This window comes from Pelodiscus sinensis, chromosome 30 (genome assembly GCF_052426305.1).
Source record: "Pelodiscus sinensis isolate ZL-2025 chromosome 30, ASM5242630v1, whole genome shotgun sequence".
Taxonomy (NCBI): Eukaryota; Metazoa; Chordata; order Testudines; family Trionychidae; genus Pelodiscus; species Pelodiscus sinensis.
This window is the reverse complement of record NC_143081.1, coordinates 10,434,129-10,451,299: the sequence shown is the minus strand read 5'-3', so window position 1 is coordinate 10,451,299 and position 17,171 is coordinate 10,434,129. Positions and strand designations below refer to the sequence as shown.

Sequence of the window (17,171 nt, the reverse complement as noted above, 5' to 3'; positions counted from 1 at the left end):
CACAGTATAGTTTTTTGCATGGCAGCTCAGTGAAACTATTTGAATTTTTCATGGAAAATGGGACAAATAAAGAGAGAACCACAAGACTTTCAAACTCACTGCTCTGAAATGTTTAGTCTCTTTCAAGACCCCCTTCTGCAAAAGCTGTAAGACACAGGGGGTTGTGCTTTGCTGGCATCCCTGCTCTGCAAGTGGCTTTTGCCACAATATCAGCAAAGTAGAGTATTTATTTGTTGAGAGATCTATCTATTCATCTACCTTTTCCCTCTCTCTCTCTCTCTCTCTATTCAATACACTAGCTATCTAGCTATCTAGCCCCATACACCTCATCTATCTATCTTTCTATCTAACTAAGCGCCATACAGAAAAGTAAAATTCAGTCATTATTTTTTCCCTTTTCACTGCAGGGTGATACCTGGGTACAGCAAGTACCGAAGGCTGCAGAATGAAAACCCGCCATCCGGAATATCCAATCCCAACCCCCGGCATCGCATGTGGAATGGGACCAGCAGCACGGACATAGTGGGACCTTAAGTTGCTTTCACTTCCCCCTGCTTTGTCCTTTCCCCCGACAGGGATGGGGAACCAGACAGATGTGAGTGAGTTTGTTTTGTTGGGCCTCACCGATGCGCCGGCACTGCAGTGCTATTTCTTTGCCCTCTTCCTGCTGCTCTACATGGGCAACGTGATGGGGAATGGGGCCATCCTGGCTGTGGTGCTGGCTGAGCCCCGGCTCCACACCCCCATGTACTTCTTCCTGGGCAACCTCTCCTGCCTGGACATCTTCTTCTCCACTGTCACTGTGCCCAAGATGCTGGCTGGCTTCCTCTCCGGGCGCCAGGCCATCTCCTTCACCGGCTGCCTGGCCCAGCTCCACTTTTTCCACTTCCTGGGTAGCTGTAAGTCCATTCTGCTGGCCGTCATGGCCTATGACCGCTATGTGGCCATCTGCAACCCGCTGCGCTACACGCTGGTCATGAGCCCACGGGCCTGTCTGCTCCTGGCCGTGGCCACCTGGTCCAGCGGTTTCCTGCATGCCCTGATGCACACGGTCATGACCTCCCGGCTGCGTTTCTGTGGCCCCAACCATGTCCACCACTTCTTCTGTGACATCAAACCCCTGCTGAGCCTGGCCTGCGGCAGCATCTACCTCAACCTGACGATACTCAACATCGTCACCGGCAGCATTGTCGTCATCGCCTTCAGCCTCACGCTGCTCTCCTACCTCTACATCATCTCCTTCCTGCTCCTGAAGGTGCAGTCGCGGGAGAGCAGGCAAAAGGCCTTCTCCACCTGCTCCTCCCACCTCACGGTGGTGACTTTACTCTACGTGCCAGTCACCTTCAACTTCATAGTGCCCTCGCTGGGTGACTCCCCGGAGCCGGACATGATCGCCACCCTGCTGTACAGCACTGTCACCCCGGTCCTCAACCCCCTGGTCTACACCCTGAGGAACCAGGAGGTGAAGTCTGCCCTGAAGAAAGTGGTAGGAAGGAAACTGCTCTGTGGAAGGACATGAATAAAGTGCAGGGATGGATTGGCCCGGCGGGATACCAGGAATTTCCTGGTGGACCATCGTCTGAAGGGCTGCCGCTCCTGGGAGCAGGGCCAGCACATTTCTAGGGCCGGCCTGCAGGTGGGGAGCCCCATGGAGGCCGCCCCGAGCCTGGCCTGGCCCCGGGGCGCTGGGAAGGACATGAATAAAGTGCAAGGAGTTCTGCGCAAGAACACGTCCACATTGCCATGTATGAGACATGCTTTTGTGCAAGAGCACCCATGGCAGTGTGGATGCGCGGCAGGGGTTCTTGCGCAATAAAACTCTACAGCTAAAATAGCTTTCTTGTGCAAGAGAGTGTCCACACTTGTGCTTCTTGCGCAAGAGCTACCTACGCTCTTTTCTTACAAGTGGAAGCTGTAAGAAAGCTTGGCAAGAGCTCTTGCAAGAGAGCTGGCACTTGTTAGAAAAGAGCGTAGCTCTTGCGCAAGACGCCGTCTCTTTCCACGCCGCACTGTACATCTCCTCGCGCAGGAGCGGGTGGGCAGTGTGGATGCACGGCGGATTATTGCGCAGGAAGCAATAAGCCAAAAGTGTAGACACAGCCCTAGAGCTGGCCCTGGACACAGGGAAAGGGGGAGCGGCACGCAGGGGTGACATTATAGGGAGGGCTGTTCTCATTTCCTGGGCCTATTTTGATTGCCAGTCCGCCCCGATAAAGTGTATAAGGTTTGATAGTAAGTTGTGTATTGAGCAGAGGTTATTTGACTAGAAGAACTAAGAAAAATGGGTGGAAATAAACAGTGGATAGTCAATGAGGACTCCTTTTGTTTGACTAAAAGAAAGAAAGAAAGAAACAAAATCAGTCGCCAGAATTTTGAGGAAGCAATGGTTGATTTTTCAATGAACTGCCAAAGCTCAAAAATGTGCCACCTAGAACCAGGGTTTGTCAGCTTCAGTGGGTTTGGTGGCGGTTACACAAAAATTACTTCTGTGGAGCAAAAAAATGTTGAAAATTAATTTTTCATCTGTAAGTTTCGATGGAAAATGTCACTTTTCCCTTTAAAAAGCTCCAGGCATTCTTCGTTTCCAACAGCGGTTTGATTTCAACCTTCTCAAATGGAGTTAGGTGCTTAAATCCCATGAAAGGTTGATACAAAATTGGGAGAAACTTTCAGTCTGAGGGCTACAGAATCAGGCATATCACAGGTATCATTAAAATGAAATAGTGATAGAAATGTAGCCGTGTTAGTCTGGTGTAGCTGAAACAAAATACAGGACTATGTAGCACTTTAAAGACTAACAAGATGGTTTATTAGATGATGAACTTTCGTGGGCCAGACCCACTTCCTCAGATCAAATAGTGGAAAAAAGTGTGACTATTTTCTTCCATTATTTGATCTGAGGAAGTGGGTCTGGCCCACGAAAGTTCATCACCTAATAAACCATCTTGTTAGTCTTTAAAGTGCTACATTGTCCTGCATTTTATTAGAATGAAAGACTCTAATAACACACGAGAAACAAAATGTCATTTGCAGAAGTCCCTTTATTAACAAGTCTATGAAGCCGGTAAATAATCCCACAAACACTGACATGCAACAGAAGAGAGAGGAAGACACTCCAAAGTATTTAGTTCTAGGTCTAAACTAACTCACACTCCCATGTCCTTCTGGGAGACTGGTGACATCTGCCCCATCATCATCCTCATTTTCATCACCACCACTGTGACTGTCATGACTCCTGGTGCATTCCCACCCAGCACACAGGCCGGGGAATATCTTCTGATCCTGAGTTAAGCTTGCTCCTGCAAAGGCTCGTACCTACCCATAACGATTCACGGAATCCTGGAATCCTAGGGTGGGAAGAGCCCTCAGGAGTCACCGAGTCCAGCCCCCTGCCCAAGGCAGGACCAACCCCGACTCAATCATCCCAGCCAGGGCTTTGTCAAGCTGGGACTTAAAATCCTCTAGGGATGGAGATTCCACCCCCTCCCTAGGGAACCCAGCCCAGTGCTTCCCCACCCTCCTCAGGAAAGAGTTTTTCCTAATATCAGGGGCGGATGAGAGTTTTGCGGGGCCCAGGGCAGCACAATTTTGTGGGGCCCCCTTTGGAGAAAAAATAGAAAAAAGCGTCAAATGTGCAGATTGAAGCTATTTTCATACTAAATGTGACTTGGATAAATTTGATAGAAACTGAATTGAGTTGGATAATGTTTATTTTAATTATATTGTAATTCATTGTTAAACAAAATTCTGCATGAATAATTACAAATGTTCATTTAATTGTATTGTAATTTTGGCTGAAGCAGAGTAGCCAGGCTGCCGTTTTGACCCTCATAGCTTGTGATCCTAGGCGGGCTTGGACAAGCATCCCCCCTGGCGCAGGGAAGGAAACCCTTGCTAGAGCAAAGCTAACCCGACAGGGGCTCTCAGCAGCCTGCCCCAGGACAGGCCTCTCTCCAGGTTGCCCATTAGCCCGGCGAGGTTAGAGTGCGGCGGAGGGATCCCTCCCGCCCGCCTTTTGGGGGCAAAATAGGGCCGGGAGAAGTGAAGTTGGGAGACGTTTGCCCGGCGGAGCAGAGGGGAAGGGGCCACAAGGGGGCTCGCTCCGCAGGCTCAGCCCTGGCCGGGCTATGGCAGCGCCGCGTGGCTGCAGCCGCTTGGCTCCCGGCTGCTGGGGCTCTGAGGGCTGAGCACAGACGCTGCAGTAAGTGTCACTGGCCGCCCCCCCCTCATGTCCTGGGGCTCTGAGGGCTGAGCACAGACGCTGCAGTAAGTGCCACTGGCCGCCGCTCCCCCCCCATGTCCTCGGGCTCCGCTCTGGGCACCGGGGGCTCCCTCCCCCCTCGGCAGTGTCTCGTGTTTATAACCCGGGTCACCCAAAACCGCGGGGATGGGCGCTTGGGGGAGCTTTCGGCTGCTTAAAAATAGGCGCGTTGCTGCTCCTTGGCCCCCGCCCTCCCGGCCACGGTGAGGAGCTAAATCGCAACACCCCCTCCAGCGCTGCCACTCTCCGAAAGGCGCGGCGCGCAGGGCAGTGGCGGGGCGACAGAGCGAACTGGGGAGGGGTGATCCCTGCATTCGGGTGCCTTCAGGTGGCCTGACCGTGAGTGTGTGTACGGGGGGGATGTGGTTCTAGATCCCAGCAGCCTCTGCCCGGGGTAGCTGTGACGAGCCGCACACGGGCAGGCGATGTGTTCTCTCCGCTCCACAGGAGATTCCTGGCTCCCCTCGCGCTTTCTTGCGAGTTGAACTGGCAACCTGGGAGGGAGCCTGAGGCTGTGAGAGAGAAAGAGGCGGCTGCCCCCGGCTGTGTCTGCGCTTCAGCTTCACTCTTAACCTAGCACCAGCGTGGCGGGAGGCTGGTTCCCCAGGGAAGTGGGTGAGAGATGTGATGTCATCTAAAAACACCGGCGCTGGCACGGGGCCTATTGAAGCGGGGCCTGGGGCAGCCGCCCCACTCTCCCTGCCCTATAACTGCCTGTGACGGACCGGGCCGTGTCTGGGCACAGCTGAGGGCGTCCGCTCAGGGTGAATTGCTCAAATCCGGGGCTCCTTACAGCCCCCAGACTGGTGACCTCTCCAAACAGGCCACAAACCAGTCCACAGAGCGCTTCAGCTGCCTGCCTGAAGCCTCACGAGGAAAACCCCTCCGACACCCCAGCAATATCCGTGCCCCAGATGGCCCCGGGCCTATACACAGGTGGGGGGCGGGAGGGGGTCCTAGCACCCAATCCCACCTACCCCAAACAAGTTCTGTCCGGTTCCAAGAAACCAGCCACAGATCCCTGGTCAATTTACCCTCTGGACCTTACCCACAAATCACGCTGGGCCAATCCTTTAGAATCTATATCTAAAGGTTTATTATTACAACAAAGAAAAGCATGAGAGTAAGGTTGTTAAAGAATAGTACGTTACATGCACCGAATCTCCCAGTCCTCGATGCAGGCTCTAGCAGAGATGTTACAGCTGCTGGTTTAAAAGTTCTTGTTGCACATCCTAAGATCAGGATGGGTTCACAGGTCTTCCGGGCTCTTCAATCCCTGCAGTGCTGCCTCTGGGATGAAGTGCTGAGCTGAGAAGAAAATGGCATCGACCACATGGCCTCTTTATACCTCCTTCCTGGCCTCTTCTTGTATGCAGCAGGTCACCTGGTCAGATCACCTGGCCAATCTCTATGTTTCCTGCTGGCTGCTCTCAGGTGACAGCCCCCATTCTTTGGGTGTGTCTTTGGCCCATCAAGTGCCATTGTCCTACTGGGCCTGGCTAATCAGCCTGTCCATAGCCATGCTTAACCACATTCAGAGAAATATTCAGCTTCCACACAGATTACAGATTCCTACCTACACACACAGACATTATACACTCACATAAATAGCGCACAATAGATCAGCAAACAATAAGTTCCCATTCAATACCCCAAATGGCTCCCTTTTATACCAATTTCTGGGGCCAACACCCCCACCTAGGGGTGCAGCAGCGATCTGGCTGCTTCCCTCCAATTCGGTAATGTGACACTGCCGCTGCCTAATATCCAACCAAGACCTTCCCCACTGCAACTTGAGCCCGTTGCTCCTCGTTCTGCCATCTGCCCCCACTGTTAACAGCCTCTCTCCAGCCTCTTTGGAACCCCCCTGCAGGAAGTTGCAGGCTGCTCTCAAATCCCCTCACTCTTCTCTTCTGCAGACTAAACAAGCCCAAATCACTCAGCCGCCCCTCGTAGGTCATGTGCTCCAGCCCACGAATCATTTTGGTTGCCCTCCGCTGGACCCTCTCCAATGTGTCCACATCCTTTCTATAGTGGGGGGCCCAGAACTGGACGCAGTGCTCCAGGTGTGGCCTCCCCAGTGCTGAATAAAGGGGAATAGCATGCAGCCAGGTGGGTCACAAATCTCCCAGCCCAGCCACAGGGAGTCACACTGGGGAGCGAGTATTCCCTGTTACATGCTGCAAGGAGCCCGTTACATGCGGTGGGCATGCCCAGGTACATGCAGTGAGTGTAACATGCTACATGCAGTGGGCATGGCCTGTTACATGCAGCTAGCGTATCTTATTACATGCAGTGGGTGCACCCTGTTACATGCAGTGGGTGTACCCTGTTACATGCAGTGGGTGTATCCTGTTACATGCAGTGGGTGCACCCTGTTACAGGCAGTGGGTGTACCCTGTTACATGCAGTGGGCGTACCCTGTTACATGCAGTGGGCGTACCCTGTTACAGGCAGTGGGCATACCCTGTTACAGGCAGTGGGTGTACCCTGCTACATGCACATTTTGCCTTTGATCTCTTTTATCTGTATAAATTATTGTTGCTGGGAAGTGGCTCTGGTGATCAAATGCCTGGACATGATGCAGCTGGCAAGGTCCACACGCCAGCAGAGGTCATAGGCATTGTGATAGACCTTTCGAACCTGGGACTGTAACTATTCAGATATGTGAGGTGATGGGCACTGTAATTTCAAATGGGCATGGGGGAGGGGTGATAAATTGCCAGTAACGCTCGGTGCCCACATTCATCTTTTAAAATCGGGTCCCTAACTCCCACTGCAGTCAAAGCACATCAGAGAATCCCACCAGGCGCTTCAAGGCCTTTGCAAACATCTCCCTGAGCGACTTGCTCAAGGTCACACCTGAAGGCTCTGGTGGTGCCAGGAACCAGACCCCCCTCTTCAACAAGCCAACCCAGGGCCCTGCCCAATGGGCCAGGGAAGGGGATGTGCCACCAGGGCTTGGGAAGCGCTGCCCTCAGTGGTGTGCCAACCTCAGCCTCGGTTTCCACCCAGGAGCTTCCTAAAGGCGTCCTTCACCTCCTTGTTGCGCAGGCTGTAGAGGAGGGGGTTGATGAGGGGCGTGACCATGGTGTACAAGGTGGCCACAGCTTTGTCCCGGTCCAGGTAGGCGGAGGGGGGCCGGACGTAGGTGTAGAACACCGTGCTGTAAAAGAGAGTCACCACCATGACGTGGGAGGAGCAGGTGGAGAAGGCCTTGCGCTTGCCGGCAGCGGAGCGGATTTTGAGGATAGAGGAGACAATGTAGACGTAGGAGAGGAGGGTGAGGAGGAAGCAGCCCAGGCCCAGGAACATGTCGGTCACCAGGGCCAAGATCTGGTTGCTGCCAGTGTCACTGCAGGAGAGCTGAAGCAGCGGGGGCAGCTCACAGAAAAAGTGGTTGATGACGTTGGGCCCGCAGAAGGACAAGCGGAGCAAGGAGAGGGTATGCGGCAGTGAGACAAGGAAGCCCGAGGCCCACACGCTGACTGCCACGTGGCAGCAGGTCTTCCAGCTCATGAGGAGGGAGTAGCGCAGGGGGTGGCAGATGGCCACGTAGCGGTCGAAAGCCATGCTGGTCAGCAGCAGCAGCTCCGTGGCCAGCAAGGCGGTGAAGAAGTACATCTGTGCCAGGCAGCCTTGGAAGGAGATGCCCTTGGTCCGGGCCAGCAGGTTCCTCAGCAGCTGGGGTACGACGGAGGTCACGCAGCCGAGGTCCAGCAGGGAGAGGTTGAGCAGGAAGAAGTACATGGGGGTGTGGAGGCCTGGCTGCGTGCAGATGACCGTGATGATGGAGACGTTCCCCAGCAGGGCCAAGGTGTAGGCGGAGGCGAAGGCAACAAACAGGATCAGCTGCACCTGCGGGTGCTCAGAGAAACCCAGTATAATAAATTCGGCCACTGCTGTTTGGTTCCCTGCATCTGCCATCGGAGAATCGGGATCCCGCAGAGCCAGACAATCAGATTGAGCGGGCGATGGATTTTGGCCAAGGGACGGGATAACTCCCGGGGCGTCACTTCCCGCTGGTGAGAGAGGCAATTGGAGCCGCATCAGCACATGCTCTTCCCGTTGCCCTGCAGAGCTAAGGGCACAACCCAGGGCGTTAGATGGGAGTGCGGAACATACACACAGCACGGGCTGGCGCGGGTCGCAAAACTCACTGCACGGCTGCTCCTCCCCGGCACAATGCAGCACCCCGGGCACAGCAAGATCATACGATACGATTCCATGTGCCAAAGCCGGGTTGGACGCAATGACACTGACCTGGGCTGGACGTGCTGGAGCCTTTCTTTAAAAGCACATGTTTAACAAGGGGCCTAAGGAAGCAAGAGGTCTAAGCACCACGGCATGTCACTGAGCTCAGAGCCATCAGACCCCTGCGGGGCCGAGTACCATTGTCACAATGAATGCAAACGGTGCGGTGCCCATCCCTTCATGCTCTCAGACGCTACTGTAAGGCTTTCCAGAAGGTAGATGTTAGCCATACACACGTTCTAGGTTCAAGACGGCGTATAACTGGGCAGGATTTAAGGGCCTGTGATAAAGAGGAAGTCAAATTACGTAATCTAGTGATCCCTCCTAGCCTTACCTCTATAGAATCATAGACCACTAGGGCTACGTCTAGACTGGCCACAAATTCTGGAAAAGGGATGCAAATCAGGTAAGTCAGCATAGGGAAATCCAAGGGGGATTTAAATATCCCCCGCGGATTTAAATAAACATGTCTGCCACTTTTTTTCCGGCTTGGGGAAAAGCCGGAAAAAAGCGTCTAGACTGGCGCGATCCTCCGGAATGAAGCCCTTTTCCAGAGGATCTCTTATTCCTACCTTCAGGAATAAGAGATCTTCCAGAAAAGGGCTTCATTCCGGAGGATCGCGCCAGTCTAGACTCTTTTTTTCCGGCTTTTCCCCAAGCCGGAAAAAAAGCGGTGGGCATGTTTATTTAAATCCGCGGGGGATATTTAAATCCCCCGCGGATTTCCCTATGCTGACTTACCTGATTTGCATCCCTTTTCCGGAATTTGTGGCCAGTCTAGACGTAGCCTAGGACTGGAAGGGACCTCGAGAGGTCATAGAGTCCAGTCCCCTGCCCTTGTGGCAGGACGAAATACTGTCTAGAACATCCCTGATAGACATTTATCTAACCTACTCTTAAACATCTCCAGAGATGGAGATTCCACAACCTCCCTGAGCAATTTATTCCAGTGTTTGACCACCCTGACAGTTAGAAACTTTTTCCTAACATCCAGCCTAAACCTCTCTTGCTGCTTTTTAAGCCCATTGCTTCTTGTTCTATCCTCAGAGGCCAAAATGAACAAGTTTTCTCCCTCTTCATTATGATACCCTTTTAGATACCTGGAAACTGCTATCATGTCCCCTCTCAATTTTTTCTTTTCTAAACTAAACAAGCTCAATTCTTTCAGTCTTCCTTCAGAGGTCATGTTCTCTAGACCTTTAATCATTCTTGTTGCTCTTCTCTGGACCCTCTCCAATTTCTCCACATCTTTCTTGAAATGTGGTGCCCAGAACTGGACACAATACTCCAACTAAGGCCTAACCAGCGCAGAGTACAGCAGAAGAATGACTTCTCGTGTCTTGCTTACAACACACCTATGAACAATAAGAACAAGATAGATAGATAGATAGATAGATAGATAGATAGATAGATAGATAGAGGGGGTGTATGGGGATAGATAGATAGATAGATAGATAGATAGATAGATAGATAGATAGATAGATAGATAGATAGATAGATAGATAGATGTCTTTGAGGCACAGTCTCTCATGGCCTGGTACTCACCATCACATGAAAGGCATTGCCAAGTTCACCCATGCACCGAGTGGCGCAAGTCTCAGAGCCTGGTTGGGCTCCTGGGGACTGTCCTATGGTGCTGAGCCCCTTTGGAAAAGCGGATGCCCTTGCTGGTCCAGAAGGCAGCAGGAATGCTTGAGTTCTATTGTTGGTTCTCCCAGTGGCCTTTGTGTGCCCGTGGACAAGTCATTTCCTGCATTTGTGCTTCAGTTTCCCCGTAGTAGAATTAAGGTCATGGTGTGGTCCCACCTTTCTAAAGAGCTTTATAAGATGTACTGGCAGCAGTGCAGTTTTTTCCTCAAACATAATTTGAAACAAAAATGACTTTTTTATCAATGATTTGCTGGAAAATTTGTCAGTTACGTTTTTCTGGGTTTGGCCAATTTTTCAGTTTTGTAACATGATTTTTTAATGAGAAGCTGGAAAATTTCACTGAAAACACCATATTTTGAACAATGTGAATTATTCTTGGGTTATTTTTTTCTTTAGACCAGGGAAAAAGAAGGAATTTTTTCACAGGAAATTTCAACAAAAGTGAAAAGTTCTCAGAATTTCCAGCAAAATATAATCAGCTGTTTTGAAGTAGCTCCACTCAGCATGGAGCTCAGCTCATTTTTTTACGAAATTTCCTATGAAAGAATTCCTTCTATCCCCCCGTCTAAAGAAAAAATATTACTTACAAAATTCACTGATGTTGACAATATGTAGGTGGTGTCAGTAACATTTTTCAGCTGAACATTTTACCAAAACCAGATTTTTTACCAACAAATTTTCCTGCAAAATAACTAATGAAAAAGTCATTTTTTCTCCAAATTGTGTTAGATGGAAATTCATGACCAGCTTTAATGCTGAGGCTGAATCAGAGCCCAGCAGCAGCCAAGAGCCTAAGGGAATTTGGCACCTACTTGCAAAGGGACTTTGGATTGTCTTTGCTACTTTTGAAAAGTCCAGGTTACACTTCCAGCTCAGAAAGGAAAGCAGACCTCCACAATTAGATTTAAATGGTTCAATATCATTAACAGTAGATATTATGAATATCAGATACACAACAATGAGTAGCTATTAATAATCAGTAATAGAATCACTCAAGCTTATATAACACTACATTTTATCTGGCCCCTTAGCACACCACAGGTAAGGATCAGAACCAAATAAATCTCGGAAGCCTTGAGTCTCTTAGAGAATCATAGAACACTAGAATGGGAAGGGACCTCGAGAGGTCATTGAGTCCAGTCCCCTGCCCTCACAGTGGGACCAAGCACCATCTAGCTCATCCCTGGCAGGTGTCTGACCAACCTGCTCTTAAATATCTCCAGTGATGGAGATTCCGCAACCTCCCCAGGCAATTTATTCCAGTGTTTAACCACCCTGACAGGCAGGAAGTTTTTCCTAATGTCCAGCCTAAGCCTCCCTTGCTGCAGTTTAAACCCATTGCTTCCTGTCCTGTCCTCAGAGGTCCAAGAGAACAATTTTTCTCCCTCCTTCTTGTAACACCCTTTTGGATTTCTGAACACCGCTCTCATGGCCCCTCAGTCTTCTCCTTTCCAGACTAAACAAGCCCAATTCCTTCAGTCTTTCCTTCTAGATAGGGTTACCATAATTGAACTTTCAAAAAAGAGGACACCCCAGAGAGGGAGCGTACCTATATCAGTATCTACCAACTCATGTTGTGTTCATGTGTTATATATTATACTTCAGAGGTCATGTTTTCTAGGCCTTTAATCATTTTCTAGACCTTTCATCATCCAGCGCCAATCCTCATTTTTGCTGGAATTTGTCACTACACGTTGCCTTGGGTTGCCAAAAACAAAATATGAACCAGTTTTTATTTTTTGCAACATTATGACCAAAAAAAAAAAAAAAAAGGTTTTCTGGAAAAAAAATCCATTAAATTGAAAAGCCATTTTCCAATACACAAACATCCTCCTATGAGGGGAAAACATCAACCATGCCTTATTGTATGATAAAGGGATTGCAACTCTTCCTTCGCGAACACAGTTACTGCTATATAATGGTGCTTTATAGCACTGCAATATGGACTGTTATGGCCAGGAAGGGCTCAGCAAGAGAGACTCAGCTTTTGCCACAGAAGGGAGATGCAGTTCAGCTGTGAGGAAATACTTGCTAACTCTGAGGGTAGTTAAGCTCTGGGACAGGTTAGCTCGGGAGACTGTGGAATCCTTGTTGTTTGGGGTTTCAGGAGCAGGAGAGACACCTGCCAGGAACAGTCTAAGTCCTGCTTCAGTTTGGGGGGCTTGGACAAAATGACCTCTCGTGGTCCCTCCCGCCCCTCCATTTCTACAATGCTAGGACAACAAGCCCTTTGGACCGTGCTGAGGGAGAGGCAGGTGAACCTCGCGCTCAGCAAGCAGGTGAGGGCGTGGGGAATCCAGTGTTGGGTCCCTGTTCCTCATGAGTCAAGGCAGGATTCCTGTTTAGCCAAAGGACAGACTGAACATCCATTTCCTACCGTCCCAGCTCCTCCCTGAGCACCCCGCTACGGAATCTCCCTTTCTCAGATGAGCAGAGTGGAGAAACAAGGGGGAACCTCGCAATTCACAACAGCAAAAGTTGCAGACTAACCGGCCGCCCCTCTGAGACTCGCTTTCTTTGTGCCCCGCAACCAAAACCACTTCCAGAAGAAACTCCCGTGGAGTCGGATATGTCTGGGCAAAGCTGCATGCGGTTCAAACACCAGTCCTAGGAATAAGCTGCACTTAGTTTATCTAAATCTGCACTGGGGTTGGTCCTGCATAACCATACTGAGAAAACCCACGGCCCAGAGTGACACTGGTAGAAAGTCCGTGATACCCTTGGTCTGACTCTACGCTCTACAAGTCCCACTTGAAATACGGGGATCAGAGTCAGTGCAGGGCTGCTTAAACCAGCCGCAGAGCCAGTGGTGTGTCCAGGTCAGTATTTTTCTGAGCCCTGTAACCCCAGCCCTTGGGAACTCCAGTCTAAAATGCATTGCTCCTAGTGAGAAGCCGGGATTTACACCTGCTGAGACAAGGCCAGATTTTTCCATGGGTATTTAGGTGCCTAAACTCAGCTAGAGAACGAGTGGGATTTTCAAGAGCATGCAAGGAAGCCAGGTGCCTAAATCCCATTGGTTTCCATGTAACTGGAACCTGTGGGTGCCTGGTTTAGCTGTGGCCGCCCGGGGAAGCGGCAGTAGAAGGGGGACTCAGAGCCGGGTCACTCCCACCCAGCCAGCGTGGCGAGCATTGGCAGCCGTCCTTCCCGTCGGGCGGGAGCTGCCCCAGAAGGAAGGCTGACTCGGGACGCCGGCCACCTCTCCCTCCGCGCCTTTGCGAGAAGCGCTCACCTTGGGCACAAGCCCCGTCTCCGCCGGCTCTCCAGCCCCACGCTGCCAACGAGAAGCGGGGCCGGGTGCGCGCTCCACCCTGCTGGCAGGTGGAAACCCCGCCCCGCCCCGTTTGCCGAAGCCCAGTGCGGGGGGAGTGACCCGCCGGCCGAGCTGTAATATCGAACATGCTGGCGCCTCGCTCGCGAGCTCTCATTCCCCACGGGCCGCAGCACCGGGATGAGCCCACGCTGGCCTCAGGGGCAGGCGAATTCAGCAGGAGCTGGGCTCCGTGGATAGTCCCAGAGACAGACAATCGCTCTCAGCGGCTTCATTCCCAGAGCAGAGGCAAACGTCTTCCAAGAGCCCGACGTGAATGTTTCAGTAGGGCTACGTGGAAACTTCTACCTAGAATCCTAGGATCCCAGGGCTGGAGGGACTTCCGAAGGTCATCCAGTCCAGCCCCCTGCCCAAAGCACGCCAACCCCAACTAAATGAGAACATCTCAGATCACAGACTGCTCACCAGGAGGGGGGTGCGATCCTGGAAAGCCCTTTACTCTGCAAAACTCCAGAACTTCCCCCCAGAATCAGACTGATCCACTGGGTTCACAGCACAGACCGTGAGGAGATACCACAATGAACCCGACCCCACAGCACAAACACACACACACACACACCAGGCCACCTACCCTACTCATTGAAGTATTCTTGGTGGGTTCCCATCCAAAACCCAAGCAGACAAACCCTGCTCACCTTGTGATATATCACAGACTCAACTGGAGAATGGGGTTCAGAATTCGAACACAGCTCAAAGCATTTGGATGCCCAGGTAACAAGAGAATGAATGAGATTTGGCTGCCCCTATTCCTGTGATTGCTTTACAAATGTAGCCTGGATACATGGTTCTGGCTGCCATCTTTAAACCCTTCAAAAAGTCGAGTGAGTTGTTGTGGACTGATACAATTGTCACCAGTTGGCATTTCATCATGGAGTCATAGGACAGGACCAGGCACCATCTAGACCAGGCATGTCCAAAGTCCGGCCCGCGGGCCAATTGCGGCCCATGTTCCAGTTTAATACGGCCCCCCCAGGTAATTTGGCAATATCTATCTTTTATGGCCCCCAACGAATCCATATGTATTGAGATGAATACATTGTAAAATCTCAGTTAATGTCAGTTGGTCTAAATCAGTTATAAATATATTTGGACACAATGTGTATACTTGGTGTTATGTTCCTGTTCATATTTTTTGAACTTAAAAGTTGACAGACAACCTTTATTACCAATAATATGTAATGTACTTTACAATGTTCCTGACATATATTTCAGCTTCCTGGATTTTTTTTTTCATCTGGCCTTCAGATATGAAAGGCAGAGTGATTTAACACCTGTTTAGGTTTGTCATCCATGTGATGAAATGAAAAGTATGCCGTTTGCAATAAACTTTGCATAAAATAGTTAATTTGCATTTAATTTTAATGGTTCAAAGAATGTCAGGCAAAATGGTCGGCCCTTACGCATGTTCACTTCATCAAATCTGGCCCTCGTTGAAAAAAGTTTGGACACCCCTGATCTAGACCATCCCTGACAGGTGTCTGTCCAACCTGCTCTTCAATATCTCCAGGGATGGAGATTCCACAACCTCCCTAGGCAATTTCCTCCAGTGTTTCATCACCCTGGCAGGTAGGAAATGTTTCCTAATGTCCAACCTAAACCTCCCCTGCTGCAGTTTAAGCCCATTGCTTCTTGTCCTGTCCTCAGAGGCCAAGGAGAACAATTATTCTCCCTCCTGGTTGTAACACCCTTTTAGATACTTGAAAACTAAACAAACCCAATTCCTTCAGCCTTCTCTCATAGCTCATGTTCTCTAGACCTTTCATCATTTTTGTTGCTCTTCTCTGAACTTTTTCCAATTTGTCCACAACTTTCCTGAAATGTGGTGCCCAGAACTTGACACAATACTCCAGTTGAGGCCTAATCAGTGCAGAGTAGCGCAGAAGACTGACTTCTCGTGTCTTGCTCACAACACTCCTGTTAATACATCCTAGAATGATGTTTGCATTTTTTGCAACAACTTTGACTCATACAGGGTGTGTCTAGACTGGCAAGATTTTGCGCAAAAGCAGCCACTTTTGCACAAAAACTTGCCAGCTGTCTACACTGGCCACTTGAATTTGTGCAAGACAAACATTGGCCACCAAAGGTTCTAGTGATTTCAGTAGGGCCATTTATATTCTTAGTAAAGAATTGCAACAAATTTTGTAGGGGCTATGACCTGTAAAGTGTCAACAGAAAAGTCCTGATTGGCTAAATAAGATGATTCTATTTAAATCTATGTAGCAACCCTGTATCAGACATTGTGAATATTTCCCTAGAAGGCTGGGGAAGCACTGGGACGGGTTCCCTAGGGAGGGGGTATGTCACACACTACCTAATAACCCATGGGACCCTCCATCACAGTCTAAGCAATAACCCCCATGACTCTCTTTATGGATTCAATAACTACACATTTATTCACGGGCTCTTTACATCACCCAACGAATATGGCTGGCTCAGCTCTCTGGCCACGGGAGGGAGACATGGGCCCACCCCCTCTCCAGGGCTCTACCCAGGACCCTAAGGACCTAATCTTCCCCGTCGCAGTTGGTGGGGCGTTCCCCCTAAACGCACCAACCCTCAGGTGTCCACTCAGCTCTACCCCGGGCCACTTCCTCCCAGCCGACCTCCTGTCTGTGTCTGCTCACCTGACTGCCCTGCAGGTTGCTTTCCCCCTTTTGCTCCTCCCCCTCTCCCCCTTTTATACTCTGTCCCTTGTCCACCCGGTGCGTCCCGCCATCCTCCCTCCCGCCCCTCACGTGACCTTCTGTATGGCCTCCCTCCTCCAGCGCCCGGTGCCGATGTCACCCCGCGGCGCCTGCTCACCCCCAGGCACATATGCCAAATCTGCGGCACCGTGGCTTGCGTGCCACGTCTCTGGTTGCTCCACCGGTTCCCTCTGCGCGGTCAGTGTGTGGGGCAGGGCTGCCCCGTCACAGGATGGAATCTCCATCCCTAGGGGTTTTTAAGTCCTGGCTTGACAAAGTCTTGGCTGGGATGGTTGAGTCGGGGTTGGTCCTGCTTTGGGCAGGGGGCTGGACTCAATGACTCCTGAGGTCTCTTCCAGTCCTGGGATTCTGTGATTCGATCAATATAGCCTTTATATCTGTATCTGCTGAAGTAACATCTACATAGTAGTTTATATCCATTCTAGCCAGCCATTGCTGGCTGGCCCATTAAGGACATTTCACTTTCAGAGTGGGCCGTAGAAGAAACTCATCCCTCCCAGTCTGCCTTCCTGTGGACACCTCAGCTAGACTATAGGCAATGGATGCCCCTCTGAGTCAAAGGGCATGTGATATCATCATGTGACCCTGTAGTCCATCTTGGGCCAGTAACTCTTCACACGGTGAGGCTATGTCTAGACGGCAGGCTTCTTTCGGAAGAGCCTTCTCTCGGAAGAGATCTTCCAAGAAAACTTCTTCCGAAAGTGAGCGTCCACACACAAAAGTACGTCGAAAAAGCGATCCGCTTTTTTGAAAGATAGCCTCCACACTGAATGGATGCTCTCTTGTATGTAAGTTGTGATTGCAATGGGTGGAATGGCCACCAGGGCGCCTGTGCTTTTTCCTCTTTCCTCTTCTTCCCAAAGAACTCCCTCTTCCCCATCCACACACACCTTTTTCCAAAACAGTTCTTTCGGAAGAAGGTTTCTTCCACATAGAAGGACGACTACCAATGCTGGAAAACCCC

The 17,171-nt window shown here is 50.6% G+C and overlaps 2 protein-coding genes across 2 annotated transcripts; one reads left to right on the top strand and one right to left on the bottom strand.

The window, feature by feature from the left end:
• Window positions 1–577: 577 nt before the first annotated feature.
• On the top strand, window positions 578–1,519 carry LOC102461603 (olfactory receptor 12D1-like). The gene has a single exon (XM_025191017.3). The coding sequence runs from the start codon at window positions 578–580 to the stop codon at window positions 1,517–1,519; it is 942 nt and encodes a 313-aa protein (XP_025046802.3).
• Window positions 1,520–7,255: 5,736 nt separating this feature from the next.
• On the bottom strand, window positions 7,256–8,188 carry LOC102461364 (olfactory receptor 13A1-like). The gene has a single exon (XM_006135619.3). It carries the CDS (start codon window positions 8,186–8,188, stop codon window positions 7,256–7,258), a length of 933 nt encoding a protein of 310 aa, XP_006135681.3.
• Window positions 8,189–17,171: the final 8,983 nt, after the last annotated feature.